A 27,880-nucleotide genomic window follows, 5' to 3' on the forward strand; every position below is an offset into this window, starting at 1 on the left:
TTTATTTTCTGTAAACTTCGTAAGAGTGTCTTGAATGTGTTTTAAAATTATGAATTCATGCATGTATCTTTGTAATAAATTAGTATACACACTACTGTACTATTTTGTTCAGGAAGTATCAGATTAAACATACTGAAAACAAAAAGTGTGCAGTAAATTGCACACTTCTCCAAAAGCTGTAAACACTTTCTGTACAGAAATGTATTTCTGATTGCCAAACTGGGAAAAACCAAATTAGTTTAAAACCACTATATACTACAGATGAGCACTAACTGTATGTTCACATACATGTATTTTTTCCATAAATGGTTTGGTATTAATGGTAACAAGCTATTGATATCAGCATGTACAAAAAGCATGTACAGCATATATATTACCCAACAATGGCACTAGCTTACACGATCCTTTTTCCAAATGCTAAATATTTGTGTATCCTGCCAATCAACAATACAGAGCTTTACATGAACTGCAGAATTATGTAAACTATTTGGAGCAAAGTGATTCAAGAAAACAGAAAAGGATACATTGCAAAAGCCAAGACAAGCAGACACCACACTATGCTGATATTCATTTCTTGTGAAGGCTTCACAATACTGTAATAGGCTTCTGTCACCACATACACAACTGTAGCTGCAACAGTGAAATCCACCAACCACTGATATTCCGGAAAATAATGCAATGCTGAAAAATACAAGTTTACAAATGTTAAAGGTGTGATATTTTAAGGCAGTTACTGACATAGATAGAGTGGAGTGACAATTTAAAAATGTTTTCAATTAACTGAGGTCTAAGTAGACCCAGATCATTCAAATAAAGAGCAACAACAGCAAAAAAGCCACATTTTTTTCCACTCAACAACCTGAACTTCACTCTTCAGTTCTGTTATTCGATACTTAATTACTAGTCAAATGTATAAGGCTACGAGATTTTACTATTTTATCATCTCAGCTTTTATACATTAACATCGTCAATTCAAAAAGCATACTTAATTTAGATTTCAACATCATGACAGAAAATTCTCCAGTTTTGTCTAGCTCCAATCCCAGGTAAGAGGTTTTTTGACTCTCTGTTAAAGATTAAAAGCTCACTGGCAATTATTTACAATACCACATATAATCACTTCCTCTTTTTCTTTAAAAAAAAAAATCTAAGATACTGATGGTTTGTTCTTCCAGATTTTATTAATATCTTGTGTACAGCAATAAATCATTGTGTAAATTCCACTGTAAAAATTCTGGGGATCGTAGTGTGTTGCATGCAGACTAGGTGATTTACAGAGAGCTCCCATAGGTGCTGGGAACTGCAAAGAACAATTTGTGACAGTGAAGTGCAGCCCGTCCTTCCCAAATACCTTCCCTACATCTACACGGTTAAAAAGTCACAAAACATTATTGAGCATTTGTCAGTTGACTGCAAGCTACCTGATGTCAAACACATGAAATCGGCCAAACTCAGGTATTTCCAAGTCCTATACTTATTTTGAAATAACCATCTGGTTAGATTTTGAAATAACTATCTGGTTAGATTCAACAAAAGTTTGTATAGATAACTTCCTAAAGACAGTTAAACCTTACACTGTATCAGAATCTATAAATACTCAGGGAGACAGTTAAATGCTATCATTTCAAGCAAATAACCATAATTGAAACTTGTGAATCTTTGTTTATATAGTTGCCAGCTTCAAAAAACTCTGCATTTCTGTGAACAGTATTTTCTACACTGTCTCCGATAATTTAAGCTGAGAAATCTCCTGCATAGGACTATGCTTCCTTTCTTTCTATATTTATGCATAGAATACATGCATATAAAAATGTAGATAGGAAGAAAATACGTATCACACATATATCTATATCCATATATGAGTTTTCTGTAACAGAATGACTGGTTATGATTAAGGAATCAAAAATTACCATTTAAAAAAATAGCAACTTCCAAAACACTTAACGCTGCTTATTTCTCTACTGTCACTTTCAGTTTCTAAGCATTTTACCCCACTGTTTCAGATGTGTGGTTGAAAGGTCTAGGTTTCAATGCTACAGCACATTTCCTATGTTAGATGAGCAGGAAGTGTATGTTTCAACATCTGCCAATTGTCATTTTCTTGTACAGAGCTATGATCTCCATCTCAAACAGACTATAATGTGATCCTTTTGGTGTTGTCTCACATTGCTATGGATGCCCAATACAATAACAGACGCGCTTTATGCTGGATTTCACCTACTCGTCCTTTTCCATAACACTGCTATTAAGACATCACCCATGGAACAGCAAAGGAGACTTAGCCTTAATTCCTGCCTTCTCATTTAAGTTTATTATCAGTTGTACTTCTATTCATTGTCTATAAAAAAAGATATTCCAGCATTCATCACAAATAAACACTTGATAGAAAGAATCAGGATATATTTGAAATAATATATTATCGTCTGCATCGACTTATTCTTACCGATAGTGTCCCTTTCAGTCACAGATTTTGTTTCCAGATGAAGATCGATGTCTTTCGGAATGGTTAGGGGTTTGTTTTCAATATGACCATTATATTTTCTGTAAAAATAAATAAATAAATAGATAATACACATGTGGATATGACAAAATAAACATTTAGTGTATAATGGCATTTCAAATTTAAGAAAAGTGCAGACCACCTTTTTGCCAAATGCAAACATTTTTATCTAGCTAGCTAAAAGCATTAATTCAAGTTAAAATCTTGATAAACAACCAGGTATATCAATGATTCCTCGCTTTATCTGGCAAGGCTCTGACATACTACTGTGGTATGGGTTTAAACTGCTTCTACATGCTGCATCCTGAGCATATATTAGTGCAAGATCCAGTGGCCAGTATTTACTTCAGCCCACTGATTGTTCAGGGAGCTACAGGGTGTTCTAGTAAGTTCCCACATTCTCAACAGGTTAGTGATATGAGTGCAGCTACAGAGCAGAATATGCCCACCCTACCATACAGATACCCTGAAGAAAATCAAAGCTAAACTGAGAATTTTTAACTGAGGTCTAGACCAGGATGCTGAAAGACTGGAGTCTTAAAGTCTTCGGATTGAAAGTAGGTAAAAAAGACAGACAGACTTGGCAGTGTTAATTTACTGAACATTCGCTGGAAACAACAAAAGGCTGTAATCTATCTCAGATAGGATAAGGAAAAAGTAAAAAAAACAAAATTTCCCAAAAAAGCATTATGCCTTTTTGTCACAACACGGTGCTTAGCAAGTACGTCGCATAAGCTGGACTAACTTAGATCCTTGAAAGATCCACCCTACTAGCCATCGAGCAAAGACATTTTTAAGATAGTTTTCTAATCTAAAAGGGCACGTGTGGAAATACTGCTGGCTTCTTTCAATTCATATTCCGCTTATGAAAATAAGCAAAAAAAAAAATTTATTGCAGTATTACTAGCAATCCTAGAGATCCAGTACATCTTGAAAAGAAATAATCCATCGTGCTCTCTTTGGGGAGTTAGACAAGGCTAAGTACATCGCAATACAGCACCAGGGTTCAAAGCTGTGTTCCAGGTTTTAGCCATCGCTGCAGAGCATGACAGCAATACACAGGGGCTTCATAAAGAGTAACACGCAGATTCATTTGCCCCTCTCATACAGGTGGCTACTTGCTTATAGAAATGGAAGGAATAAGGCAACCAAAGGTTGACCCTCACACTGCTAAACCCCTCCTGGCTTCCAGCATTAAGCAACTTGAGGATCATCGGAGCAAGGGGTTGCATCTTCTGAAACCATCATTTTTCAAACACTACATGAATTTGCCTAATCCCTTTCTGAACCAGTCTGAAATTTGTTGAGCTGCGTAGTGTCTTGTAGCACCAAGTTCCACAATGTGTGTCCCAAATTGAGAAGTCCTTAAATCTACTCTACTAATGTAATTTGGTGCCTCCCTGTATAACACAGTAGTAAGTTTACTACTGCCTATCCAGCCTCTGTGCACACTGGATACACACCTGTTGCAAAACCCTCCCTCAGCCAGTTCCCAGACTAGCAAGTCTTATGCTTCTCTTCCTTGTGTAGAAGCCTTTCTTCTAGCCACCATTGCGCCCCTTTTACAGTTCTACTGAATCATATTTGAAATATGGTATAAACAAAGTATGTCTTATATGTATAATATGAAGTTAGACTATGTTTTCCAAATTGTTGGTTAGAACTAACAGATCTTTAAGGAATCATTTTTCACAGCACAGATACATGTAAAGACCATAAAAAATGACATATTTAAAGGTGTATTTTCATCTGGAGCTCTGAAACTATACCAACATCATGATCGTCACTTTCCTGAAAAATAAGCCACACTACGAGACCTTAAATTGAAGAAAACAGGATGCTCTTAAAATAACATGAACAAAGTCAAGTTACATGAAATTCGGCTGAGAGATTACCATTACTAACCAGAGTAAAATCTACCTCATCACTATTAAAAAAAAAATCATTAAAGCAGATCAGAAAATGTTTTGTTAGGTTAAAAAAAAAATCAAAACCAAAACTTAAAGCCCCTAGAAGGAAACAGTAAACTCTGCCAGATTTTGGAATAGCACCTCCAAAATTAGAAAAGGAGAGGTGGATTTTCCATATAAAGACAAGCTATTAGGACATAATCATTAAAAAGAAATTAAATCAATCATGAACTTATTTTTAAGGAATTATGTCCTCTCAGCTAATGTGTGACATGAGAATACAAGCAAAAAATATTAATAAATATTATCTTTTTCAGAAGATATTAATTCTTAGTATCATCCGAAGCACAAGAATTTTAATGGACAAACTGAAAACTGAGGATAGAAATCTAAAGCATTACTCAAAAAATTCAGGTGCTCAAGTCTAAACAAGAAGTCCCAAACACTGCCCAGCCATTTGACTATCTGCAAGCTTCTGTGTTCCTCCCTGCCCCCAGCTGTACTCTTGATGTTCTCCTACTGCACATACCCAGGAGTACCATCATCTTGACTGAGATGAGCATTTTGATAACTGAAGCCATTTCGGCTCAAAATTGGGTGTTCCTGCACTTTAGTTATCCCAGGGGACCCATAATCCAAGAGACACAGTCAGAACATACCCAGGATCATTGACAGCTTTAATTCACAGTAATTCATAGTAGCTATGGACCTTTCCATTAGCCTAACAATTTAATATAACACAAACGATTCTGAAATAGAAAATCTGCCTAATATTCATGTGCTATTATAACCTATAGCATAATATACTGAAGTGTAATATGCATTGAATAAAATGGACAAGTTCACATTATAGCTGTTTCTAAGGCTCATTTTCAAGCAAGTTCCTGGGATGTCCTTCCACCATTTCCCTTTTAACTAGTTCATATTGGAAAAGTATTTAAGTAAAGAGCAGATACTACATCTTACAAGACTATGGGCTTGACAAAGCAAATTCTTTATCTTGAAAAGATATGGGGAGAATCAAAAAGGTGCATCCTTATTTCTCCTACACCATCTGTTTCGCATCTCCTTGGCTCAAAGGAGTGCTGCATTCTGTTTTATGCAACCTAAAACAGCACATCCAAATCAACTCAATAGGAACAACTCCTACTTTAAACTACGGTTCTTGTCCAACAGCAGCCAGTTCTTTAGAGGACACAGAGATATGTTTATTGACTAAAAAGTAAGTGTATTATTCATTCTGTTGTTAAAACAGCAAAGCAAAGAAAGCATCATTTAAGCCTCCACATTACCATCCTGGTGTCTCTCAGGTTTCACATCCCCCTGTGATTAACATTTACTCTAGTACAAACAACTACCTACAACTATTACAATTTACATGTTAATATAGTAAGATAATTATATCAATCTTATAACCAAATCACACCAACAAAATTTGACTGCGCAGACATGAAAACATAGCATCACATTTGAAACATTAAACCTAGAAGTTTAGTAACTTAAAAAGGGCGTAATGCATATGTAGGTGATTTGTGATACAGGTTCCTACTAAATTTCACAGCAAATTTTCCAAAGGTTACAAAATTTAAGCTTGTATGTCAGTACACATTAACAAGCCATGCTTCCACTCAGCTGAGAACATGTAATTGCTCTGGTGAAAGTGAGAACACACACGTTTTGGATGGCAAAAGACTGGCAAGGCTGAGGAAAGGCAATAAGAGCAATGTACAATTATTATTTGGCAATGTGATCATGTTTCTCTGTTTAAGGCTCCTATTGGTGGACTTAAAGTTATAGTTACATAATTAAAGTTAATTTTGTATATGAATAAATATTACTGGTTAAATGGACAGTTATAAATTGTAACACTATTCACAATTATTTTGCCTCAATTTGTTACAGAAAACTGTTAGATAAAATGAGTTTCTGAATTTGAAAGAATATTGCAACAAACATGTGAAATTAAAGTTATTTAATATTAACTAAAAGGAACAAACGTGTGAAATTAAAGTTATTTAATATTAACTAAAAGGAACAACTTAATTCTTTACCCCAAAGTGTGGCAAATAAGGTTGCTAACCATGTAGCTTAAGAACTACAAAACAGAAGAAAAATGACATTACAATGAACAGATTATATGTGCAGTTTGTGGATTATAAAAGAGATCATACTGGAATAAAAAGACTAAAGGAAAGCTCCTATGTCACCAAAAAGAAAGCCAGAGGGGTTGGTTTGTTTTAAACACAGCCAATTCAGAAATCTTGCATCAACATAGCAGCTCCACCACCTCAAGATGTTTTGGTTCTTGCCACAGTCGTACTTCTGGAAGGCTGTTCCAGAACTTCATGCCTGAACATCAGGAATCTGTTTCCACCTTAAGCTGATAGACAGCTATCCCATCCCTCTCAGTCGTTTTTGCTAGGTTAAATAAGCCAAGCTCTTTTAGCCTCCTCTCGTAAGACAGACTTGCTGTTTCCTGGGATGATCCTAGCAGCCCTCTGTTCACTTGTTCATGTACAAACTCATTTTTCTTGAACATGAGTGATCAGAACTGTACACAGTAATCCAGATAAAGTTCTACACTGGTGCTTTGTCCAAGGGGATTAGTATTTCCCTATCTCTGCTACTACAAATACCTCACCTAATACATCCTAGGAGCACATTTACCTTTTTCACAGCTGTGTAAGAGTGGTGGCTCATAGTAATCCTATGTTGAGCTAATATACTCAACTCTTTCTTCTCTTGCTTCAAGATGAAGAGCTTCAATCCTATAGAAGATTTCCTTTCCTCAGTTTTCATCCAAATAAATACATTCACTAAAAAAACCTCCTTGCCACCAAATTAGCAATTTCACAGACCAATTTTGTGGACTGGAAATCATCCAGTCCTGCACAATTTGGGCATATTCAATTCTCTGTTAAACTGAAAGAACACAGTTCAGTACCGAGTTGTGAAAATTAATGCAAGCAGGGCAGTCATATGCAACTAGCAGTTTTTAACTCACACAAAACCAAAAGTTGGCTGGCAAAGTTATTATACAGATTATGGGGGGGGGGGGGAAATCTTAACACAAGTACTTACCTATCTTTTTTGCTCTTCCCTCTTTGTTTTCCTGCAAGAATCCGTAGTTCTTCTTCAGTAGGATGCTGATACCACCGTAAACTAAAGAAAAAGAAAATCTCAAGTAAAACAGTATCAGTATTAGCAATTTAGTGGGTTTTTTTTTAAAACTATATATCAACACAGATCTATATGCATATTAAAAACACTGGCCATTTGCAACACCTAAGCAAAGGAATTGCTCACACTTCAGAAGAGAGAGCCACCCTGCAGGAAGACCTGGATAGGCTGGAAGAGTGGGCTAACAAGAACCTTATGAAGTTCAACAAGGACAAGTGTAGGGTCTTGCACCTGGGAAAACATAATCCAGGAGTGTAGCACAAGCTGGGATCCACTCGGATGGGGAGCAGCTCTGTGGAAAGGGACCTGGGGGTCCTGGTGGACAACAAGCTCGAGATGAGTGAACAGTGTGCTGCTGAGGCAAAGAAAGCCAACAGGATGCTGGGTGCTTCAACAAGGGCATCACCAGCAGAGATAAACAAGTCATTATCCCACTCTACTCAGCGCTTGTCAGGCCACACCTGGAATACTGTGTTCAGTTTTGGTCCCTGCTACGGAAAAAAGATGCGGACAGGCTGGAGAGGGTCCAGAGAAGGGCCACAAAGATGATCAAAGGACTGGGAAGCCTGCCATATGCAGAAGGGCTGAGAGAGCTGGGTTTGTTCAGCCTTGAGAAAAGAAGGCTTAGGGGAGACCTTATCACCATGTTCCAGTATTTGAAGGCTGACTACAAAGAAGATGGAGACTCCCTTTTTACAAGGAGTCACATGGAAAAGACGAGGGGTAATGGGTACAAGCTAATCCTGGGGAGATTCCAATTGGGCACAAGAGGAAATTTTTTCACAGTGAGAACAATCAGCCATTGGAATAATCTCCCCAGGGAAAGTGGTGGATTCCCCAACATGGGACTCTTAAGATCTGGCCAGACAGGGTGCTGGGCCGTCTTGTCTAGACTGTGCTTTTGCCAAGAAAGGTTGGACCAGATGATCCTTGAGGTCCCTTCCAACCTGGTATTCTATGATTCTATGAAAGTACCCTTGTGTGCAAGTACCAACCCTGCCTGAACTGAACAACCACAGCTAAACTTCAGTTCTCTTCAGCATATGAGATGCTTATTCATAATTAGAAAGCTTTGCTGCTTTGTCATTCAAGTGAAAATCCTTCACTTCTCAAAACACCAAATTTTCAAGTTATCACCAAATACAGCAAACAAGGTTGTACCAATACTGGAAAAAGTTCACTAGAATAATTATACCATTACAATTACCCATCATATTCTAAACAACTTTATAAAGTATAATTATGCCTCTCAAAAAAACAGTAATTTTCCAGAATCCGGAATAGTTATTATCAAATAACCATTATCAATCTTTTTCCTTAGGCAGAGGAGATCATAACATCAATATTCTGTTCCTCAACACCTCCTCAGTGATATCTTCACCTCCTACTAGAAAAAGTGCTATTAAAAAAAAAAATCACTAATTTACATGTAGCTGAGCTGCAAGTTTTTCCACTTTCACAAGTCAATGCACCATCCATTGCTCATTTATTCAAAAGGTAAGTAGTGGCAAGGAAATTCTGAAGAGGAAAAACAGAGATGGTTAAGTCTCTAAGATGGTACATTTTACCTTAATCTCTAAGCATGTCAAGAACCTTAGTAGCTGAAACAAGGCCTTTTCCACATTCAACAAGGGAAGGCTGCTGTCCAGATGCAGGAAAGATGTCACTCTGATCTCCATTCTGAAATGCTGAGGCAAAGGAGCCCAAGTATTACCGGGAACAGACTTCGGAAATTTATCTGTATTTATGTGGAAGTACTTCTCTGGAGTAGGAGGCCACTAACTGATGACACGGGTTAACACAAATTATAGTTAGAGACAATAATGGAATCTACAACCATCAGTACTTCTCACATTAAGAAAACCTCATCACGTAGAACCATTCAAACCTACACTGGCGAATTAGAGATTATGTTACATCCAATTTCAAAAAGATAGCAAGGCAAATTTGGAAAATAAACATCAAACCCAAATAACCTCAAGTCACTTGATAACACTTCATTCCCAGCTCTGTTTTGGAAAGGCTTCCTGTCCCAAGTGGAAGTCTGATCCACCCATCTTTATATTTGCAGAATATGGCATTTCATGTAAATATAAAAAATTTTGTCATTCTTCATGGAACATTGTCCACACAACAAATACTGAGGGAGATCCACTGCTACGAGACTCATGCTAAAAGCAGAAACGGTCCTAAATGCAAGCAGCCACAACAAGCAATATTATACATCATCTACCTTCCTTACGATGGCACGGACACTTCACGTGTGCACACATGCTGCAAGAGGCACTGGATAAAGACTACAAGAAAGAATAGGTACAACCTTAATGAAAGGTATGTATCACTGAGCATATGCCTGCCTGGCAGATCTTAAACAGGAGACATAGCCCCTCTGTCCCGATACTGTCCTTGACACTACACTAAACCTGGCTGAGGACAGGGAAATGGGAATGAAGAAAAATGGTGCAACAAAAATACAAGACAGGAAGAGCTCCCAGTTTGGGCAGTTTAATTGCTGGTATAATGAAGCATTAAACAGACAGTTGCACAGAGCTCACGGACATGACCTTAAAATAACTTAAAAACTGGTGCAATGCATAAGTAAGAGTTCATGCCAGCAATATTAAAGAATACAACCTGGTTAATAGGGGATTCTACGAGCCTGTGTCAGTAGGTATGGCTAGGCTAAAGAATCAGCTGATGCTGGGATTGCTTCAAGAGAAAAGAACTTCAGTACCAACCAATAATACATCACAGAGATCCAAACCATTGCACGCTGCAAATTTCCCTTGAAGGAATTCACTGCCAGTTCAAAAACTGAAAATGGCAACTACTACAGACTTTGCACGAACAAGGAGGTGGTTTTTTTTGGGGGGGGAGAGAGGGACTGAATTTTGTGGTTTTTTGATGCATCAGTGAGAGTGAAAGTTACTTCATTATTTTTATCATGTGTGGTCCCAGCTGAAAAATTTGCTGTTTGCAAACTTTGCTGAGAAAGAGACTTTGTTAAGACTGAGAATCACACAGAAACCAGAGCATCTACCTTTTCATCCAAGAAGACAAACTACATTGGAGATGCTAACTTCTTCCTATCTTTCACACGACCTAGAGAAAGTGGGGGAAAGCAGAGAGTCTTCTGCTTTGTCATTCACCATCTCCCAGATCTGAACTTGGCATGCTGAGAGTACCACAAGTAGTTCTCTAATGACGAAAACCACCTGTGTTGGAATCTAATTTTTCACAATCTTTCCTGCACAGATAGAGAAACAGTACCTATTACAGTAGAATAGACAAAATTCTTGTTCTCTGTAACATACTAACACAAATCAAACACTTAAACCACAATTTGCTCTTAATTACACAACAGAATTATGTTGCAAGTGATTCATAATTACAACTAATAGGATACAAGAGTTTGGGGATTTTTTAGTTGTTAAACCCTACACATCTTCCATTTAAAATCTCAAAACCAAGAAATCTGAACAAACATTTTCACAAAGGTAGAGCTAAAAAAAAAAATAGTAGTTCATATCTCCTTTAGTTTATATATATATGTTGAAAACTTGAGATCCCACAACTGATTACTCTGTAGCTCTGTAGCTTTGACATATCCAAGTTAGTCTGAATAGCAACAGCAGCACAGATATGCCCCAGTTAATTTGAATGAAGGTCATTAATGAATGCACAACAAAACATCCGTTTTGTCCTGTCTTCCTGAAGTGGCCTGAAAATAGAACATAGCTGAGCAACTTAAAAGCAACATTGTGGTAGGGAACGTTTTATTAGTTAAAAATGCAAAGGCCTATGCAGATATTTAGGCTGCCAATTCATTGGCTTCAATAAATATGAATATTCAAATTCTGTTCAAGCTCCAAAAAGAGCACTGACTGAAAAAGTTTGTATTTGTTTACAAATTTAAGTAAATAGTTTTTAAACAGTCAATGATAGCTGTTCATTCTGTAAATGAATAATTATCTTATGTCTACCCATTCTAACAATTCCTTTAAACTTTGAAGTGTCTATGTTTCCTTTTAATGGACTTTGAATGTACACATACAGGCATCTTGAAGCCAACTGGCCACTTAAGAGTTTCTGGCTTGTCTGGTAACGTGTTTATCCTCCCTCTCACTTGGCAAGGGCTATCCATAGACATTTCAGACTACCTTGCTTAGAAAAGTCTCCCAACCCTTTGGAAGAAAGACACTTAAGCCAAATAACTTCAAAACCAGTTTTGGGAACCAAAGACTAGTTGAAGTATATTGACAAAGGAAAGGAGGATCAGGTGGTAACTTTTCCTAGGAAAGCTGGACTGCTTAAGAATGTGTCTGCCTGTGCCTGTACACTTAGGTGTGTATAAAACCCTCTACAACCCCACCCACACAGGTCTGTCAAAGAAAACTCTGCTAGCAAATAGACAGCACTAAGGAAAATGGGTTAACATAAAAGATAGTTTGTCAGCTAAACTAAGAAGACAACTGTTTTTCTTTCTGTCATTAAAATTCAGATCCTTGTTGCAGTGAAGCTTCTGAATTGTTTTTATTTCTGGAACACAGAATTATTTCTGGCTCTTTACATAACTCTTGTATTCAGGACACTATTCACAATGACTGAAATTACAATGCACTAAAATAGTTACCAGATAAATAGAAGAACACTGAAAAGCAACAGTGAGATTTTCAAGGCTACTAAGATGAAAGGCAATAATAAGATTCCCATTGACTTCAGTGGGAGCAGAATTCCATAAGCACAAGTGCAGAAATCCTGCTTTATGTATTTATCAATCTGCAGGTGTGCAAAGATAAAAGGAGAAAAGGATTATGAAAAATATTTGAACAGCAAACCTCTCCCAATCATTGGCACAAGGCATGCCTTAGAACCAGGATACAGAAAGTGAAAGCTTCACAAGAATGAAGACCATGGGCATAATATCGAGCAATTCTTTCAAAAGAGCAATTAAATACTTAAATTTTGAAATAAAAATTTAAATAAATATTTTAAATTAGACAAAAAGTAGGAAATGTCATTTGAATAACTGCTGATAAAAAACACTATGGTAGTAACACACCTTAAAAATAAATGGTATGCAATTTCATATTCATTAATGTAACATTCTTTTTAGAGCACAAAAAAGTGATCAATACCCTGCCTATGTGGTCAACAACAAAACTTCACACAACAATTAAGAGTATGATTCCTGTTCATATTACTCACCTGAAAATTACTGTTTTCCATTATACCTAACCAGTGATACCTAACACGCAACTAAACAACATTTAGAGTCATTTTTCATTAGCAACTCTTTGGGTGATGAAAAGCAGAAAACTAAAAAGAAAAAAGTTGGTAATTCTGAGGTGCAGAGGAAAAAAGGCAATGGAAAATTGTACGAGACTGGTTAAGACTCCTATGGAGCACATTATTATTCAAGGATACCCCTTCAGAAATCAGGGAGTAGAGATTTGGTATTCTCAAAAATTTAACAATTACAAGAGACAGCACATTACCTTCTAAACATACAAAGTGTTTTTCTTCCCAAACGAAAAAACACAGTGTCTATGATTCTTTTAATGTTTAAGACACTGATTTATATTCAAAACAGCTGCTGGTTTTTGTTGTTATGATGGATACAGCCACACAGGGAATGCTACCCTTGCAGCTCATTATGTCTGTTTGATCTATTGTTATGAGGAAGTAGTATATTGAAATTTATACTAATCCTGTCCTATGAAGTATTAAGAAAATAGAATTTTTAATAAATACCTAAGCACTCTTTATATGCAAGGCTAACCAGCAGGTGGATTATCAAGAACACTGAGGCAGTATAGAGAAAAAAATCCTTCCATTCTTCAGTGTCTCGTATTCAGTTTAGCTTTTTAATAAAGCATGTAGCTTGTGCCTTTAATAATAAAAGAGCTGGACAACAGCTAACTTTAATACAATTAATAGCAACAAACAAGTCTGTTCTTTTACAGCAACACTGTTTTTATACCTTGAGCCTGTAAGTCAGGTGTCACGATGCTACGGGAATAAATTTAAGAACAGCAGATTAATTACTTTTCAAGAAAACAACCTAAATTAGTATGTTTTACTGTTACTACTCTAATGCATAATTGCATTACCATATTCACACACAGTATAGCAACTGTTTCTTATCTTACCTGCCACTACAGAGAAGCCAACGAGCAAGAGAATAGTGAGGTATGATCTTCTGTATGACACTAGCCATTACCATGGTAACCACCAACTGTACTCCTATCACACCCTGTAGAGGAATAAGTTAATAGCAAGTCAATATGTGTTTTAGAAAAGTGCTGAAGTACCTTTAAAAAAAAGATTAAAAAATTAAAAACACCTTGTACGGTAGGGATAACATTTTTTGGTTCTTTTTAAACTAGAGGGGAAAAAAAAAACATACCATATCAGTTTTCAAGAAATCCCCTGGAACTTGCTATAGTCAGCCACATGCTTCATCAAAGGGAAAAGGCATTGCCAGGTCACGAGGCCAGTAACGCATGTTCCCTGTTTCACAGACTGTAAGGCCACATGTGGACATGGCATTTCACAAGACATTATACCTTAAAATTACATCACTAATTACAACCTTGGTTTTTGTGTTCTCTTCAGTTCTGACATGATTTAACAGCTGACACCACACAAACCCACCGGAATTAACAATTGACAACATCCACGTCGTGAAATTTCAGCCTTTGATTAGGGCAGAGCATTTGCTCCTCGCTGAACTGCAGGCACAGGTGAGGAAGGGAGGGGAGGGCACACAGGAATCAACACAGCTTCACTTTGACATCCAGCTCCCGATCAGGATTTGGCACATCAGCAGAGCCAGCAGCAATCTCATTCCTCATCACCCAGCAAGCTTTAATTCTGACTATTGGTTGTTGTGTTGTTTTTTTTAAATAAAGCAACTTTAAACTTTGAAAGCTAAATAACAATGAGTGAAATGTTGCATCGTATTACTTTTATCCTGTACATGAAATTCTATCAACTAATACTAGCACCACGTTAAAAACCAGTGTGAAGCATGTACACCATATTTCATCTATTTACATGCAAGATTTTCATGCTTAAAACATCAGAAGCAATAGTAAAAAGTATCAAACAGATATGCAAGGGAAATTTACAAAAACATGCAAGTGAAGAGACACTAAGAATTAATCAATTAAGCCATTTCTGCTCTTTTAAACTGTTTTTCAGAATACTTTTTCATGGAAAGGAATACAGGCACTTTTTCAATCAGCACCCAAAATGCCATGTTTGAGCAGTGGCATATAAAAGTTCATATTCACTTTCATTCTTAGATATCAACTTTTGGATATTGCTAGTTACTAACAATATTTTGAAGATAAAATATTTCCATCTGTAGTTGTAGAAGTTGGGAATTACACTTCACTAGCTTTGTACTGATGCAATGTGCTATAGAAGGTCAGAAGGCAAAAGTATTTCTACATATGGAAGCAGTACACAATTAACCATCGGCAAATAAAATATAGATTAGCTAATACACTTCAGAAACACTTTATCCAAAATTCCCCAAAGGAAGAAGTGAGATTCATCCCTCAAGAACACCTCACTATCAGCACAGCACACAGTACTGCCAGTGTTCAAACACATCTTCTCCCACCTAGCATACCTGTTCTCTTGGAGGAAATTTAACCACATGTTATTTTTACCAGAAGTTTCTCTCAATGTAAAGATAATCTGGGAAAGGAAAGAGCAATTCTTACAGAATGGTGAAACAGCTGAGGCTGGAAGGGACCTCTGGAGATCAGCCAGACCAAGCTCCCCTGCTAAGAACAAAGTCAACTACAGCAGGTTGCTCAGAGCCATGTGTTCGGTTGGGTTTTGAACGTCTCCAAGGACAGAGACTCCATAACCTCTCTGGGCAACCTGTGCCAGTGTTTGACCATCCTCACCTTAAATAGTTTTTTCTTGCTTATGTTTAAATGGAATATTCTGTGTTGTGCCCACTGCCTCTTGTTCTTTCACCGGGCACCACTGCGAACAGTCTCACTCCACCTTCCTTATTCCTCCCCATTTAGACACATGGGTAAGACGCCTCCTGACCCTTCTCTAGGCTCAACAGTCCCAGCTCTCTCCACCTCTCCTCGTATGGCAGATGGTCCAGTCTCTTCACCATCTTTGAGGCCCTGAGCTGGACTCTCTCCAGTAAGCCCATGTCTCTCTTTTACTGGGGAACCCAAAACCAGATGCAGCACCCCAGTGTCTCACCAGTGCTGAGCAGAGGTGAGCACCTTTGTCAACCTGCTAGTGATTCTCAGCATAATGCAGCCCAGGGTGCTGTTGGCTGCCTTTGCCACAAGGGCTCACTGCTGGCTTATGGTCAACTTAATGATCTCCAGGACCCCCAGGTCCTTTTCTGCCAAACTGTTTTCCAGGTGGACAGCCCCCAGCATGCACTGGTGCCTGGGCTTATTCCTCCTCAGGAATATTGGCATTTCCCTTTGCTGAGCAGCATGAGAATCCTGTTGACCTATTTCTCCAGCCTGTAGAGGTCCCTCCAAATGGCAACACAACTACCTGACGTAGCCGCCACTCCAAGTTTTGTACCATCTGCAAACTTGCTGAGGGTGCACTCTCTTCTATTTTCCAGGTCGTTAATGAAGATGCTAAATAACACTGGCACCAGTATCAACTCCTGGGGCACATCACTAGTGAACAGCCTTCAGCTGGACTTTGTGCACAACACTTGAGCTCAGCACCTCAGCCAGTTTTTAGTCCACCTCGCTGCTCACTTATCTAGTCCATACTTCATCAGCTCATCTACGAGGATGTTACGGCAGACAGTGCTGAAAGCCTTGCTAAAGTGAAAATAAACAGTATCCACTACCTTGTCCACCAAGCTAGTCATTTCATCGTAGAATGCCATCAAGTTGGTCAAGCATGACTTTCCCTTTATAAATCCAAGCTGACTACTCCCCAAACCATTTTGTCTTTAATAAGTTTGGGTTTAGTTGCCAGGGTTCTTTGCTTTATTACCTCCTCAGGGATCAAGGGAAGGCTGACCAGCCTGTAGTTCCCATATTCTCACTTCTTGAAGAGAGAAGCAACACCTGACTTCTGAAGTCCTCAGCAATCTCCCCTGATTGCCATGACCTTTCAAAGATAGAGTGAGGGTGGCCAAAGAGAGTGACCTCGCAACAACACTGGCCTGATGGGTTCATCCCATCAGGACCCATGGACTTGTGTATCTACAATTTGTTTAAATGTTCCCTAACATGATAGTCTTCCATGAAGGGTAAGCCTTCATTGCTCCAGACTCTTCTACTGGTCTGAGGAGCCTGGAATTTCTGAAGACAAACTTAATCACTGAAGACCAAGGTAAAGGCAGCATTAGTATCTCGGTCTTTCCTACGTCGTTTGCCATCAAGTCTCCTGCCGCGGTCAGCAACAGGCCCAAGTTTTCCGTCACAATACATTTGCTGTTGATATACTTGTAGAAGGTCTTTCTTGTTGCCATTCATGTTCTGCGTCAAACGCAACCCCAAGTGGGCTTTGGCTTTCCTTACCCCACCCCTGCATGGTGTCATGGTTTAACCCCAGATGGCAACCAAGCACCACGCAGCCACTCGCTCACTCCTCGCCATGGGATGGGGGAGAGAATAGGGGAAAAAAAAAAAGTAAAACCTGTGGGCTGAGATAAAGACAGTTTAGTTTAATAGGACAGCAAAGGAAGAGAAAAATAGTAATAATAATGATAAAAGAATGTACAAAACAAGTGATGCACAATGCAATTGCTCACCATCCGCTGACCAAGCAGCCATCGCTCCTCCCCAGCCAACTCTCCCCCAGTTTCTATACCGCCCATGATCGTTGTCTATGGGTCTCATGACTGCCCATGACAGCCCTTTGGCCAGTTTGGATCAACTGTCTTGGCTGTGCCCCCTCCCAGCTGCTTGTGCACCAGGCAGAGCATGGGAAGCTGAAAAGTCCTTGACTAGCGTAAGCACTACTTAGCAACAACTAAAACATCAGTGTGCTGTCAACCTTATTCTCGTACTAAATCCAAAACACAGTACTGTACCAGCTACTAGAAGAAAATTAACTCTATCCCAGCTGAAACCAGGACACATGCTCAGACAGTTTCTCCGCATTTCTCCTGGGTGACCTGACCCTGCTTCCACCACTCGCATACTTCCTTTCTATGTCTGAGCTTAGTCCTGAACTCTCTGTTCATCCATGTACATCAGGATGGATTGTTCTTGAGCTTGGAGGAGGTGATCCTTGAAAGTCAACCAGCTTTCCCAGACCACTCTTCTCCTCAAGATCATATCCCATAGGATTCTTCCAAGCTGAGACCTGATCAGGCCAAAGTCTGCTCTCTTGAAGTCTAGGATTGTGAACCTGCTACCTGCCTCGTTTCCTTCTCTCAGGATCCTGAACTCTACCATCTGATGGCCACTGCAGCAAAGGCTGCACGACCATCACATCACCAACCAGTTCTCCCTTGTTTGCAAGTCTGAGGTGCAGCACAGCACCTCTGCTCATCAGCTCCTCAATCACCTGTGTTAGGAAACTGCCATCAAAGCACACAAAAAAATCTTCCAGATTGCCTGTGCCCTGCTGTCTTGTCTCTTCAGAAGATATTGGGGTAGTTGAAGTACCCTATGGGACCAGCACCTGGAAACCTGAGGATTCTTCCCATTGTCTAAAGAAGGCCTTATCTACTTCTTCATGATTAAGGCTATCTACAGCAGACACCTCCAACAACATCACCCATGTTGCTCTGCCCTCTAGTCCTTACCCATAAGCTCTCAGATGGTTCACTATTCATCCCATGGCAGACCTCCATGCATCCCTGCTGCTCTTTCACTTAAGAGCAAGTCCCCCTCCTCACTACCCCAGCCAGTCCTTCTAAAGGGCCTGCATCCATCCATGGCAGCACTCCAATCATATGAGCTATCCCATCGCATCTTTGTTATCCCGATTAAATCATAGCTCTGCAACTTCACACAGCCCCCTACTTTCCCATTTTCTCCCCATGCTGCATGCATTAGCGTACAGGCAGGTCAGAGATGCACTCAGGTGTATCACCTCTTCCCAGAAGAGGTTTAAAAGCTTCTCCTCCTCAATGCTGGCCTCATTATCTGTGTACAGCTATTTCCTTGTTTGTGCTTATGTACTTGTGTGGGCTCCCTTCTGCCCTGTTTAGTTGTTTTCAAGGACTCATCTCCAAATCACCCTGCAACCTTTGCTTACCAATCCAGTCCATCACTTTTTCTTCTTGATCTGTCAGTCATCACCTCCCTCTTCTCTCAGTCCTAGCCTAAAGCTTTCCATACCAGTTTGGCCAGCCTGTTAGCAAAGATGCTTTTGCCCCACTTGGTCAGGTGGATGCTGTCCCTTTCTAGCAGTCCTCAAACCTCAGAGAGGGTCCTGTGGTCATACAAGTCAAGTTCCTGCTGTCGATACCCACTATGCAACCAGCTGTTAACCTACAGGATCCACTTCGTCAGCCTTCTTCCTCCTCACCAGCAGCAATATCTTCTTTGGTCTTAAATACTGTACTCAGTAAAGTTCTTTCTCCCTTCAATGCCTTTTTTTTTTTCATTTAAGTAAATCAGAAATTGTGTCAATACTGCTTTTATGAAAAATTACAGGCAGATGAAATGTTATAGGTGATGTCCAGTATCCTCCTTAATAAAACATGATTAAGGGAGATTAAGATTACTTTATTTAAATTAATTTAATTAAATAATAATAATAATTATACTAATTATATAATAATTAATAATTATTATATATATTATAATATTATAATATTATATATTATATAATATATTATAATATATACATGTTATTTATGTTATGTTATATATGTATATGTTATTATGTTACATATAATATATATGTTATATATAACATATATGTTATATATATAACATATATATTATAATTATTATAATAATTATTGTTTTATAAATATAAAATATAATAATTATAATAATAATTAAATAAATTAATTTAAATGCTTAAATTACCTTTCAGCATTTGTAAACACTTTCAATATGTTACTACACATCTCACAACAAACTGCCAAGTATCATTTAGAAGTACTTGTTACTTTATAACTTGAAATAACACCTTTGGTTTGTTGTTTGTTGGATTTTTTTTTTAAGATATCATTAAGTTTCTTTACTACTCAAGCCTCTCTTTGCTAACCCCTCCTCCCTCCTTGAAATTTCTACTGCTCCTTTACATTGCTGCCATCAATTTTCTGAGGTACCTCAAAAAGTAAGGCCTCACTTTTGCTTATGCTCCGTGTCACCAAGACCAGGGATCAAGATCAGGATTGAAAGCTGTATGATGTATTATTTTAAACACTCTACTTTTGTTAGTGATTCTTTGCATCTTGGAGTCCCGTGCATAAGAATACTCAAACCAATTCCCTAGCTAAGGGGAAGTGTACTTAAAATGAAAGGAAGTGTTATTAAAACAAGCTGCCTGCATAATGTATTTGATATATTTAAATTACTAAATTGCTCAGGACATGTATAGTCTTTGTTTACAAAACAAACCATGCATTTTAAAATCAAATATTTATTCTGACCACCTCAGGATAACCCTAGCCACTTCTACCCAATGTACGAGAGAAACCATTGCCCCTCCATCTAGCCTGCCAACCAAGCCATGATCCTCAGAGTTCACTATCGCAGCGTAAAGTTACATTAATATTTCCCTAGAATAAAGTTTTTATTAGGACTGCCTAATCAGGTGTCAGTGTGTCTCTTCAATTACTCCTAGGGCTTCCTATTTGTAAGGGAAAGAAAATGTCTTTTCAACTCAAGATAACAGGAGGGAAAATGATGCAAATCAAGGCAGTTATTTTTTATACAGGGTAGCAGGTCCAGTAGCTGAGCTAAAATACTTACAATGCAACAGACTGTTGAAAAGTGCACCTACAGAAACCCATTTCCTTACTCAAGTGAAGGCGGCAAGTTGTAACTGAACCCACTAGGATCATTTCGTCTTAAGACACTGAATGTCTCTCTGCAACTTCCCCAACCCCTTTCAGCAGAAATTCACCATACTCACTCCCATAAAGTTACTCCTGCATTTCTTAAAAATAGAAATACCTACAAAAAAGTATTTCAGCTTACAACTCAAAACAACCTAGCAAATTTTAAGCCATTACAAAAATTTTAAAAAAATAAAAATAAAAAAAACAACAATGATATCCCTAATCTCAATTTTAAATATGACTTTGTGGTGGAAATATCCTTCTGGTATTTCTCTACAATCAATTAAAAAAATGGATATACCCACTCACTTGATCAGGGTATTTTTCTCTTGATTCCTGAAGGTTAGTAATCAGCCACGAGCAACATGTTAACAGAGTAAAGCTGTCACATGAAATTAAAAAATTCCACTGCATTAATCTTCTTGCAATCAGCCAAGAACACATGGCACAGGAATAGAGTAGGTGATATGTCCACTCAAAATAACATGCTATAAGCAAAGCACAACATTTTACCAACTCTACTCTTTTGCCTGTACGTGGTTACACACTACTTACACGTTTATTAATACACTCTGGAAAATTCTACAACATCCCAAACTACCTCATATTACAACACTAGAACACACTTTTTTTTCCCCACACAAAACCACAAAATACAGGGTTCATTCCAATTCAGGCTCTGCCTAGATCAAGTCTCCCACATACTTTTAAGTCTTCCCATTACCATCAACTTCAGTTTAAATTCAAAACCACTCATTTCAGGAACATGAATGAAGATTAGGTGTTTGTTCCCACCAATCTCTTATATCCTCTACTTGCCATACTCTAAATTAGAGGACGCAGAGTTTAGAATTTAGCCAGAAATCCACAACTTAAACAAAAAATCTAGCCCTGCTTAATAGAGTATGATACATGTTTGAGGGAGAAGATGCTCAAGGGCAAAGTCCACAATCACATGGGGGTTCTGAGGGCCTCTGGTGAACAAAACCTGGAAACCATGAACCCATGCGATCTGTGATAAAGTAATTGAGCACACAATCATTGACAGGCTTGACTCCAAAGTAATATAAGTGTTACCTCTTAGAGATGAGGAACTGCTGCACAGATTAAATAAAGTGTCTGCAGTTACAGAACAGTTTGTTGAAAATGACATTATTTGAATCCACTTCATAAGACCTTCAGCATTCTCTAATTCCACATACATCCATGTCCCTATCATGCTTCGGCTTCACAGCTTGGAATTTGAAATCCAAACTCAAGACACTGGAGAGAGAATCAGTATCTCGCTGGTCAGAGACATTTCTGTCAATCTGTATAATGCTGAGAAGCACTCAGCCAAAGAAAAGACAACTACATAAGAAAGTTGAGTCAGTTTCTCTGCAAAACAGAGGCTGGCAAGCAACTTTGTGGTCAAAGATGAGACTGAAATAGTACAACCACATAGGGACTACACTGTCCAATAAACTGCAATCTGGTTGTGTTTCTGTGAGAGAGGAAGGTCTTTGGTTAGAGGTGTCTTAAAAGTCTTGAGCAATCTGCTCAATTCCCGGACTTTCAGTAAGTATGGCATTCTTTCTTTGGCTTGTGCAACACAGCACGTGTTTTACAAGAAAGCTTTTAATAAAACATAGCAGAGAATGCATAAGTGGTCTACAAGAGAAGTGTTAGCAGCTACATTAAAGGGAAGATTGCCAGATTTCTTAAAATAGTGAAAAAAAATGATAGGTCCAAAAGGCTACAGTATAAGGTTGAACAAAGTATAACCTAGACTTCGATTTTCACAGCCTATACCTTTTATACTACATACCTGGAGACACAGTTGCTGATAATTAGGAGAACAAAAAGTAAGAATAAGCAGTTAAGATAAAGTTACAATACTCTTATCTGCAAGTTAAGTGTACTTATAACACACCGACAGCTATCTCAGAACAGTAACCAAAAAAAAAAAAACAAATACATTTTTAAAAGCACTCCTGCCTAAAGGACTTTCTTCTTTTCATCATGAATTGATTTACAGAACAAGCAGAGCAAAGATAGCCATGGTTGATAGTTTTACACCAAGACACCACTCCAGTCTCCTCATTTTGACCTTGCCCAAGGTTATTCTCCCACACCTGTAGTAACAGGTCAGGTTTTTCCCTCTTTTTTCCCTTACCGCAGACATTACAAATAATTCAAACACCTAGCTTTACACCGGACTTTGAAACTACTTGTTCTCTAATAATAATCATCTCTTCCGTTGCAAGACGAGGGCCTTGAGCTGAAGCTAACTGCTGCATGCACCCGGACTGCAGTAGTAGACAACTGCATGCCTGAAAAAGCAGCTAGTAGAATCCTATTTACAACTTCACCTTCAGAAATGCAGTGCCAGCTACTTACTTTCTGAAGTGGCAAGTCTTCTAAAAACAAGATTGTTACACATGTGCACTGGAGTATTCTATAGATGTTAATTCAGGGCATATCAATCTCTTTCAATGGTAGCACACAAACATACTAACAAGGTTGTGAATTTTCAAGTAAGAAATGGAAAAGCTTTTATATTAGTAACCGGTGACCGGTTATATTAGTTTTATATTAGTTTATATTAGTGACCGGTGAGATCTCTAGGAGAATATAACAAATACTCTTATCTTCTACAATTCCAAAAGTGCAATGGTATTTGTGAAGCCTAGAGGCTAAATCAATACAATCTATTTGAAATGCCATTTAATCGATGACACGTTATTGCTCTTGCTATTAGATGAGACTTTTCCATACGCAAAATTTTCTCCATATGTATATGGTCATGCTGAAGCTGCAGCTTGCGAAAGCAAGGCAGTGCTCTCCTGAAATATAAAAGCAATTGAAAATTGTTCACTAAACAGTAGAAAACATTATATGGGATGGCCAAAGAAAAGCAAGTTCACTGTACAAAGTCTTAAAATGCATGCTTCCTGTGAAAAAGACTACTTTCACAAAATACCTATAGTCAGAGTGATACCTTGTATAGTCGGCAATCTGAGGCAGTTCAAATCTTACGATTTGTAAAAATCAGACATTCATAAAACTCGTTCTGGGAAAGAAATCTATGCCGAGAGACCTCTTCAAAATTCGGACTTTTATTTTTTTTTCTTTTTTCATGACCAAGTTTTCCCTGAATTTTTATTTTCCTACACCTACCACTGTTTGCAACACAGCAGTGATGAACCAAAGATGCATAAAGTGGCATGAAGAACACAGAAGGAATTCGGGACTACCACCAAACTGCTCAGCTTCACGGGTCTTTCCCACCCAAAGGTCACTTCCCTCTTGACCACTGTCTTTCCACATATTCAAAGGAGAGCCATAAATTGCTAGATGGAATCAGTCACCAGCAGCATGACTCCCTTTGAAACAAGGTGTTTTGTTTAAAACCAGAACTACAACCCAGTCAGCCAACTGTATTTTACCTGACAGTCTTGCTTCTTTTTCCACTGTGGCTCTCTAAACACAAAGATTACTGAACTAGTGATCATTAGGCAAATCAAGTTATTGCTATAGAAATCTCATGACCGGAACAAGAGCATTTATAAAACCGCAGAATTATCATTATTACTGAAGAAGCCAATACAGAATGTCTGTTGTGCAGAACACCAATACATATCCAATGTATTATTAAATTACAGGTAGACTAGTTCAGAGAACTGATCTACCGCAAAGGAAAAAACAAGGTTATATTCAATTACTACTATTCAAATATTTAAAAAATCTAGTTTACCCATACTTTCCCAACTAACACAAGTAGGAACTATAGAAGCTCTCATTCTGCAGAACATCTGCTTTCTACATAGCAGGCTTTGCAATTACAGGAATCCTTCCAAGTATAAAAAGTGAAAAGTCTTTAATATCTCTGCTGAACAGTCTAAAACACCATGGCCTTATAGCATTAAGATACTTGTGCAGAGCTTAAAGTTGTGAGCCTAACTCGCATTGCAACCATATCGATGAATTGATGAGTCCTGGCGGTCCCAGCTTGGCAGAGCACTGCCAGTAAATTGTTTTGATGGCTTGATTTATACGGCTCTTGATGCAAAAGAAACTGATGAACATTTCATTCTCCTGTTGCTTTGAAACTGGAGAATACAGCTTCCAAAGAGCATAAAAGTGGACTATCATCTTTTCACTTTGCTTACGTCATGGAATCACACACAAAGATTATTTGTCCATGCTGCCAGCAACTAGCAAAGAAAATTGGACCTGATTTTTCAACCCCATCAGGCAACAGAAGCTAGCACTCAGTTTATTTAAATAAGGACCTACACTGAAAGGAAAAGCTGTATTTGCTTGCAGGTTTCCAAAAGTAGCTTCAAACACAGAGCTAGGCAACAGTACTCATGCACTCCTGCAAACGACAGGAGTCTCTCAAGACCTTTTGATTAAGTAGTTTAATCTGACAGAAAAGAAAAAGGGAAAAAAAATGGAGGAAAAGACATAATGAGAAAAAAACCTACACAGCTCCTGTCAGGCTTCAAAACATAAACTATTAAAAAAACCTGAGTAGAACCAGGTGATTAAATCTGTAAGTATTAGAACAGTTAAAAGTCAGATTTTACTCAAAGTGTAACTCTAAAGTGTATTCCCTAAGCAAGACTTCCATCATTTGAACAAACACTATGCTGCCATAGTTAAAATTACGTGTTGACATTTATATCCGTATGGCAGAGAAATATATGTATTAATGGCACGTACAAAATATGTTTTTATACCAGCACTCATGTATCCCTGTGGTGCTCCATATATCCCATATCTGTAAAATAAGTATGTGAAAAGCAGAACCAACCAACTCCAGTGTTTTAAATGGTAACTAAGACCTAAATACAAAATTCAGCATATCCTTATAGTGAAGGAGATCCATTCAGTAAATACTCGGCCTCCTTTATCTAAGCTGCATATATGCAACATATATCCAAGCTTATGTCGTTAGCAGTAATCACACCAGTCAAACTGTGCCCGTCTGTTACTGTCTATATTACGAGAAGTTCATTTAGCGTGCATTACGCCGAGTGCAGCGAGTTGTGCCTGCGCTAAAACATCTGTCGAGAAAAGTAATCTGAGGCAGGATTTTTCATAAACCCAACGCATTCGCGTGCTGCCACAGCATATGCTACAGCTGCAACGTAACCCAGAGCACCGAAAATTAACTAGCAGTAATGAAAACTAAAGTGTTTGGCAAAGGTTCCTAGATACAAGACCGCAGCTAACTAAATGGTGTGTTTACGGGGGGGGTCTGCAGCAGATGCGAACAGGCAGTTCTGTATACTTGTAGAAACACATCTTACACCTGATACAGACCATAAAGCGTGGCGGCCCACTCTGCTTCTTAGTGGAAAACAGCAAAAGAGGGACGTGACCACTGGGGAGTAAAAACGCGTCGGTGCAAGGTCGCGGTGGAGAAGCAAACGGCACGGGATTTCCTTCGTGAGGACTGATAACGGAGACCCACGCTGTCCCCCCCCCGCCCCACACGTCCCCAAGCCCCCGAGCTGCTCCTGCAGCCAGGACAGGCCGGGGGCGGCGGGACCTCAGCCCCGAGCCACAGGACACCGGCGGAGCGCAGCGAGCCCCCCGCCCTCCGCGGCAGCGCGGGCGGCCTCACCCCACAGCCTCCCCCCCCCCACCCCCGCCGCCCCGTCCCGGTCCGGTCCCGCCGCCCGAACCCCCGGCGTTGCCCCGCTCACCATGGTGCTCGAGCCGGCCCCGCCCGCCGCCGCCGCCGCTCCAGCCGCCCGGCCCGGCCCCGCTCCCAGCACATAAATCCGCCGCGCCGCTCCCGCCGCCCCGCCAGGCCCCGCCGCGCCGGCTCCCGCCCGGCGCACGCCTCGCCGCGGAGGTCACGCCAGGACCCCGCCAGCTCCGAGGCCCGCCTGAGCTGCCCAAGCAAGTGCCTGCGCGGACTGGGCCGCGGCGAGCCGAGAGCGCGCCTCGGGGGCCACCCCCGCGCCTGCCGTTCCGCCCTCGCCGGAGGAGGGGAAGGCGGCGAGGGGAGGGGCCCGCCGGGACACAGCACCCGCCGGCCTCCTTGCGCCAGGCCCGTCAGGCGCCACCTGGGCAGCCGGTCCCGGGCAGGGCACCGGCGCGACCCCGGCCACGTGACGCGGGAGGTCTACCCGAGCGCTGACTTCCCCGCTTGACCCCGCGGAGGGGAGTCCCGCGAACCGGCGGGGGAGTCGGTGTCCACCGTGAGAGAAACGGGGACGCGGGGCAGGGGGGTGGCGGATATTCAGTGGCCGCGCGAAGGGAGGGGGGTGGGGAGGGAGTACGGCGGCGCGTCCGCGCATGCGCCGTGGTCGCTTCCCCCGCTCGGGGCTGGCGGCGCCGAGGCGCATGCGCAGAGCTGGAGGCTGAAGCCGGAAGTGCTGCAGGGGCGGGCCCCCGCCCTCGTCGGCCATGGCGGTTGCGGTGCAGATCGGGGAGAGAGCGGCGGTTAACGGTGGTCCCAGAGGGCTGCGAGGGCGTAGAGAGGCCCTCCGAAAAGCCCTCCCCGCCTGGAGGGATCCGCCAGCGGCCCTGAGGAGAGTGGGGCCCACCGCCATCTCATGGGCCCGCCGATGTGCTGCGGAGGCGGGAAAAGGCGCGGAGCCGTTTGACCTGAGGAAAATGCACCGTGTGTCTGCCTTCCCGCAGCAATTCCAAGGCAAAACGATATTCGCCTTTCGCTCTCTGGTCCGCTGACCGCGTAGTTCCTGTCATAAGAGGACGTGCCTTGATAATCAGCCTTGCTTGTCCCAAAAGAGCGATGGCAAATTGTCGTTATCTCTAACTGAAAAAACAAAACGGCTTTCTTGTAAATCCTGCTGCCTGAAATGTACTGCCACGGTCGTCATGCGTGAACTGGAAACTGAAGGGCAAACATTCTGCTTGAACGGATGAATAGTATTTTTATAGAAAATGTTTATCTGTATCTGTTGGTATTTTGACAAGCTTTACCTGCCTTTCAGAGAATCCCAAGAGGAGGATTCACAGTGAGTGTAAATCTCACTCCACACACAAATACCTAGGAGAGAATAATTTAGTAACATCTTAACAACTGTCATGGAGACTTAGAAACTCTGACATTCTGACGTTTTTAATTGTTCCTTTGAAATACGTGGCAGCTAAAAGAAAAGCCCAACAAAACCCACTCAACATCACAATAATAAAACAATAGAGCAAACAGACTTAAAAGGAAATCCACTCAAATAACAGATTATAGTACCAAGGACAAAGACAAGACAGTTTTGACCTATTCAAACCATTTCATTTTAGTCAACAAGTCTTGGGCCTCCCAATTTATTAACGGTA

At 40.0% G+C, this 27,880-nt stretch overlaps 1 protein-coding gene across 2 annotated transcripts in view; it reads right to left on the minus strand.

Moving 5' to 3' along the window:
- TMEM161B (transmembrane protein 161B) overlaps positions 1–26,835 on the minus strand; it is a 54,116-nt gene extending 27,281 nt beyond the window's left edge. For both annotated transcript variants that reach the window (XM_072860742.1, XM_072860741.1), the window contains exons 1-5: positions 26,278–26,835; positions 13,743–13,846; positions 7,492–7,572; positions 2,444–2,541; positions 525–681 (exon numbers count right to left, since the gene is read on the minus strand). In XM_072860742.1, coding sequence (XP_072716843.1) covers positions 525–681; positions 2,444–2,541; positions 7,492–7,572; positions 13,743–13,846; positions 26,278–26,280 — 443 coding nt within the window. In that variant the 5' untranslated portion in view covers positions 26,281–26,835. The remainder of the gene's footprint in view (positions 1–524; positions 682–2,443; positions 2,542–7,491; positions 7,573–13,742; positions 13,847–26,277) is intronic.
- Positions 26,836–27,880: the final 1,045 nt, after the last annotated feature.

The sequence above is a fragment of the Ciconia boyciana genome, chromosome 4, assembly GCF_034638445.1.
Source record: "Ciconia boyciana chromosome 4, ASM3463844v1, whole genome shotgun sequence".
NCBI lineage: Eukaryota > Metazoa > Chordata > Aves > Ciconiiformes > Ciconiidae > Ciconia > Ciconia boyciana.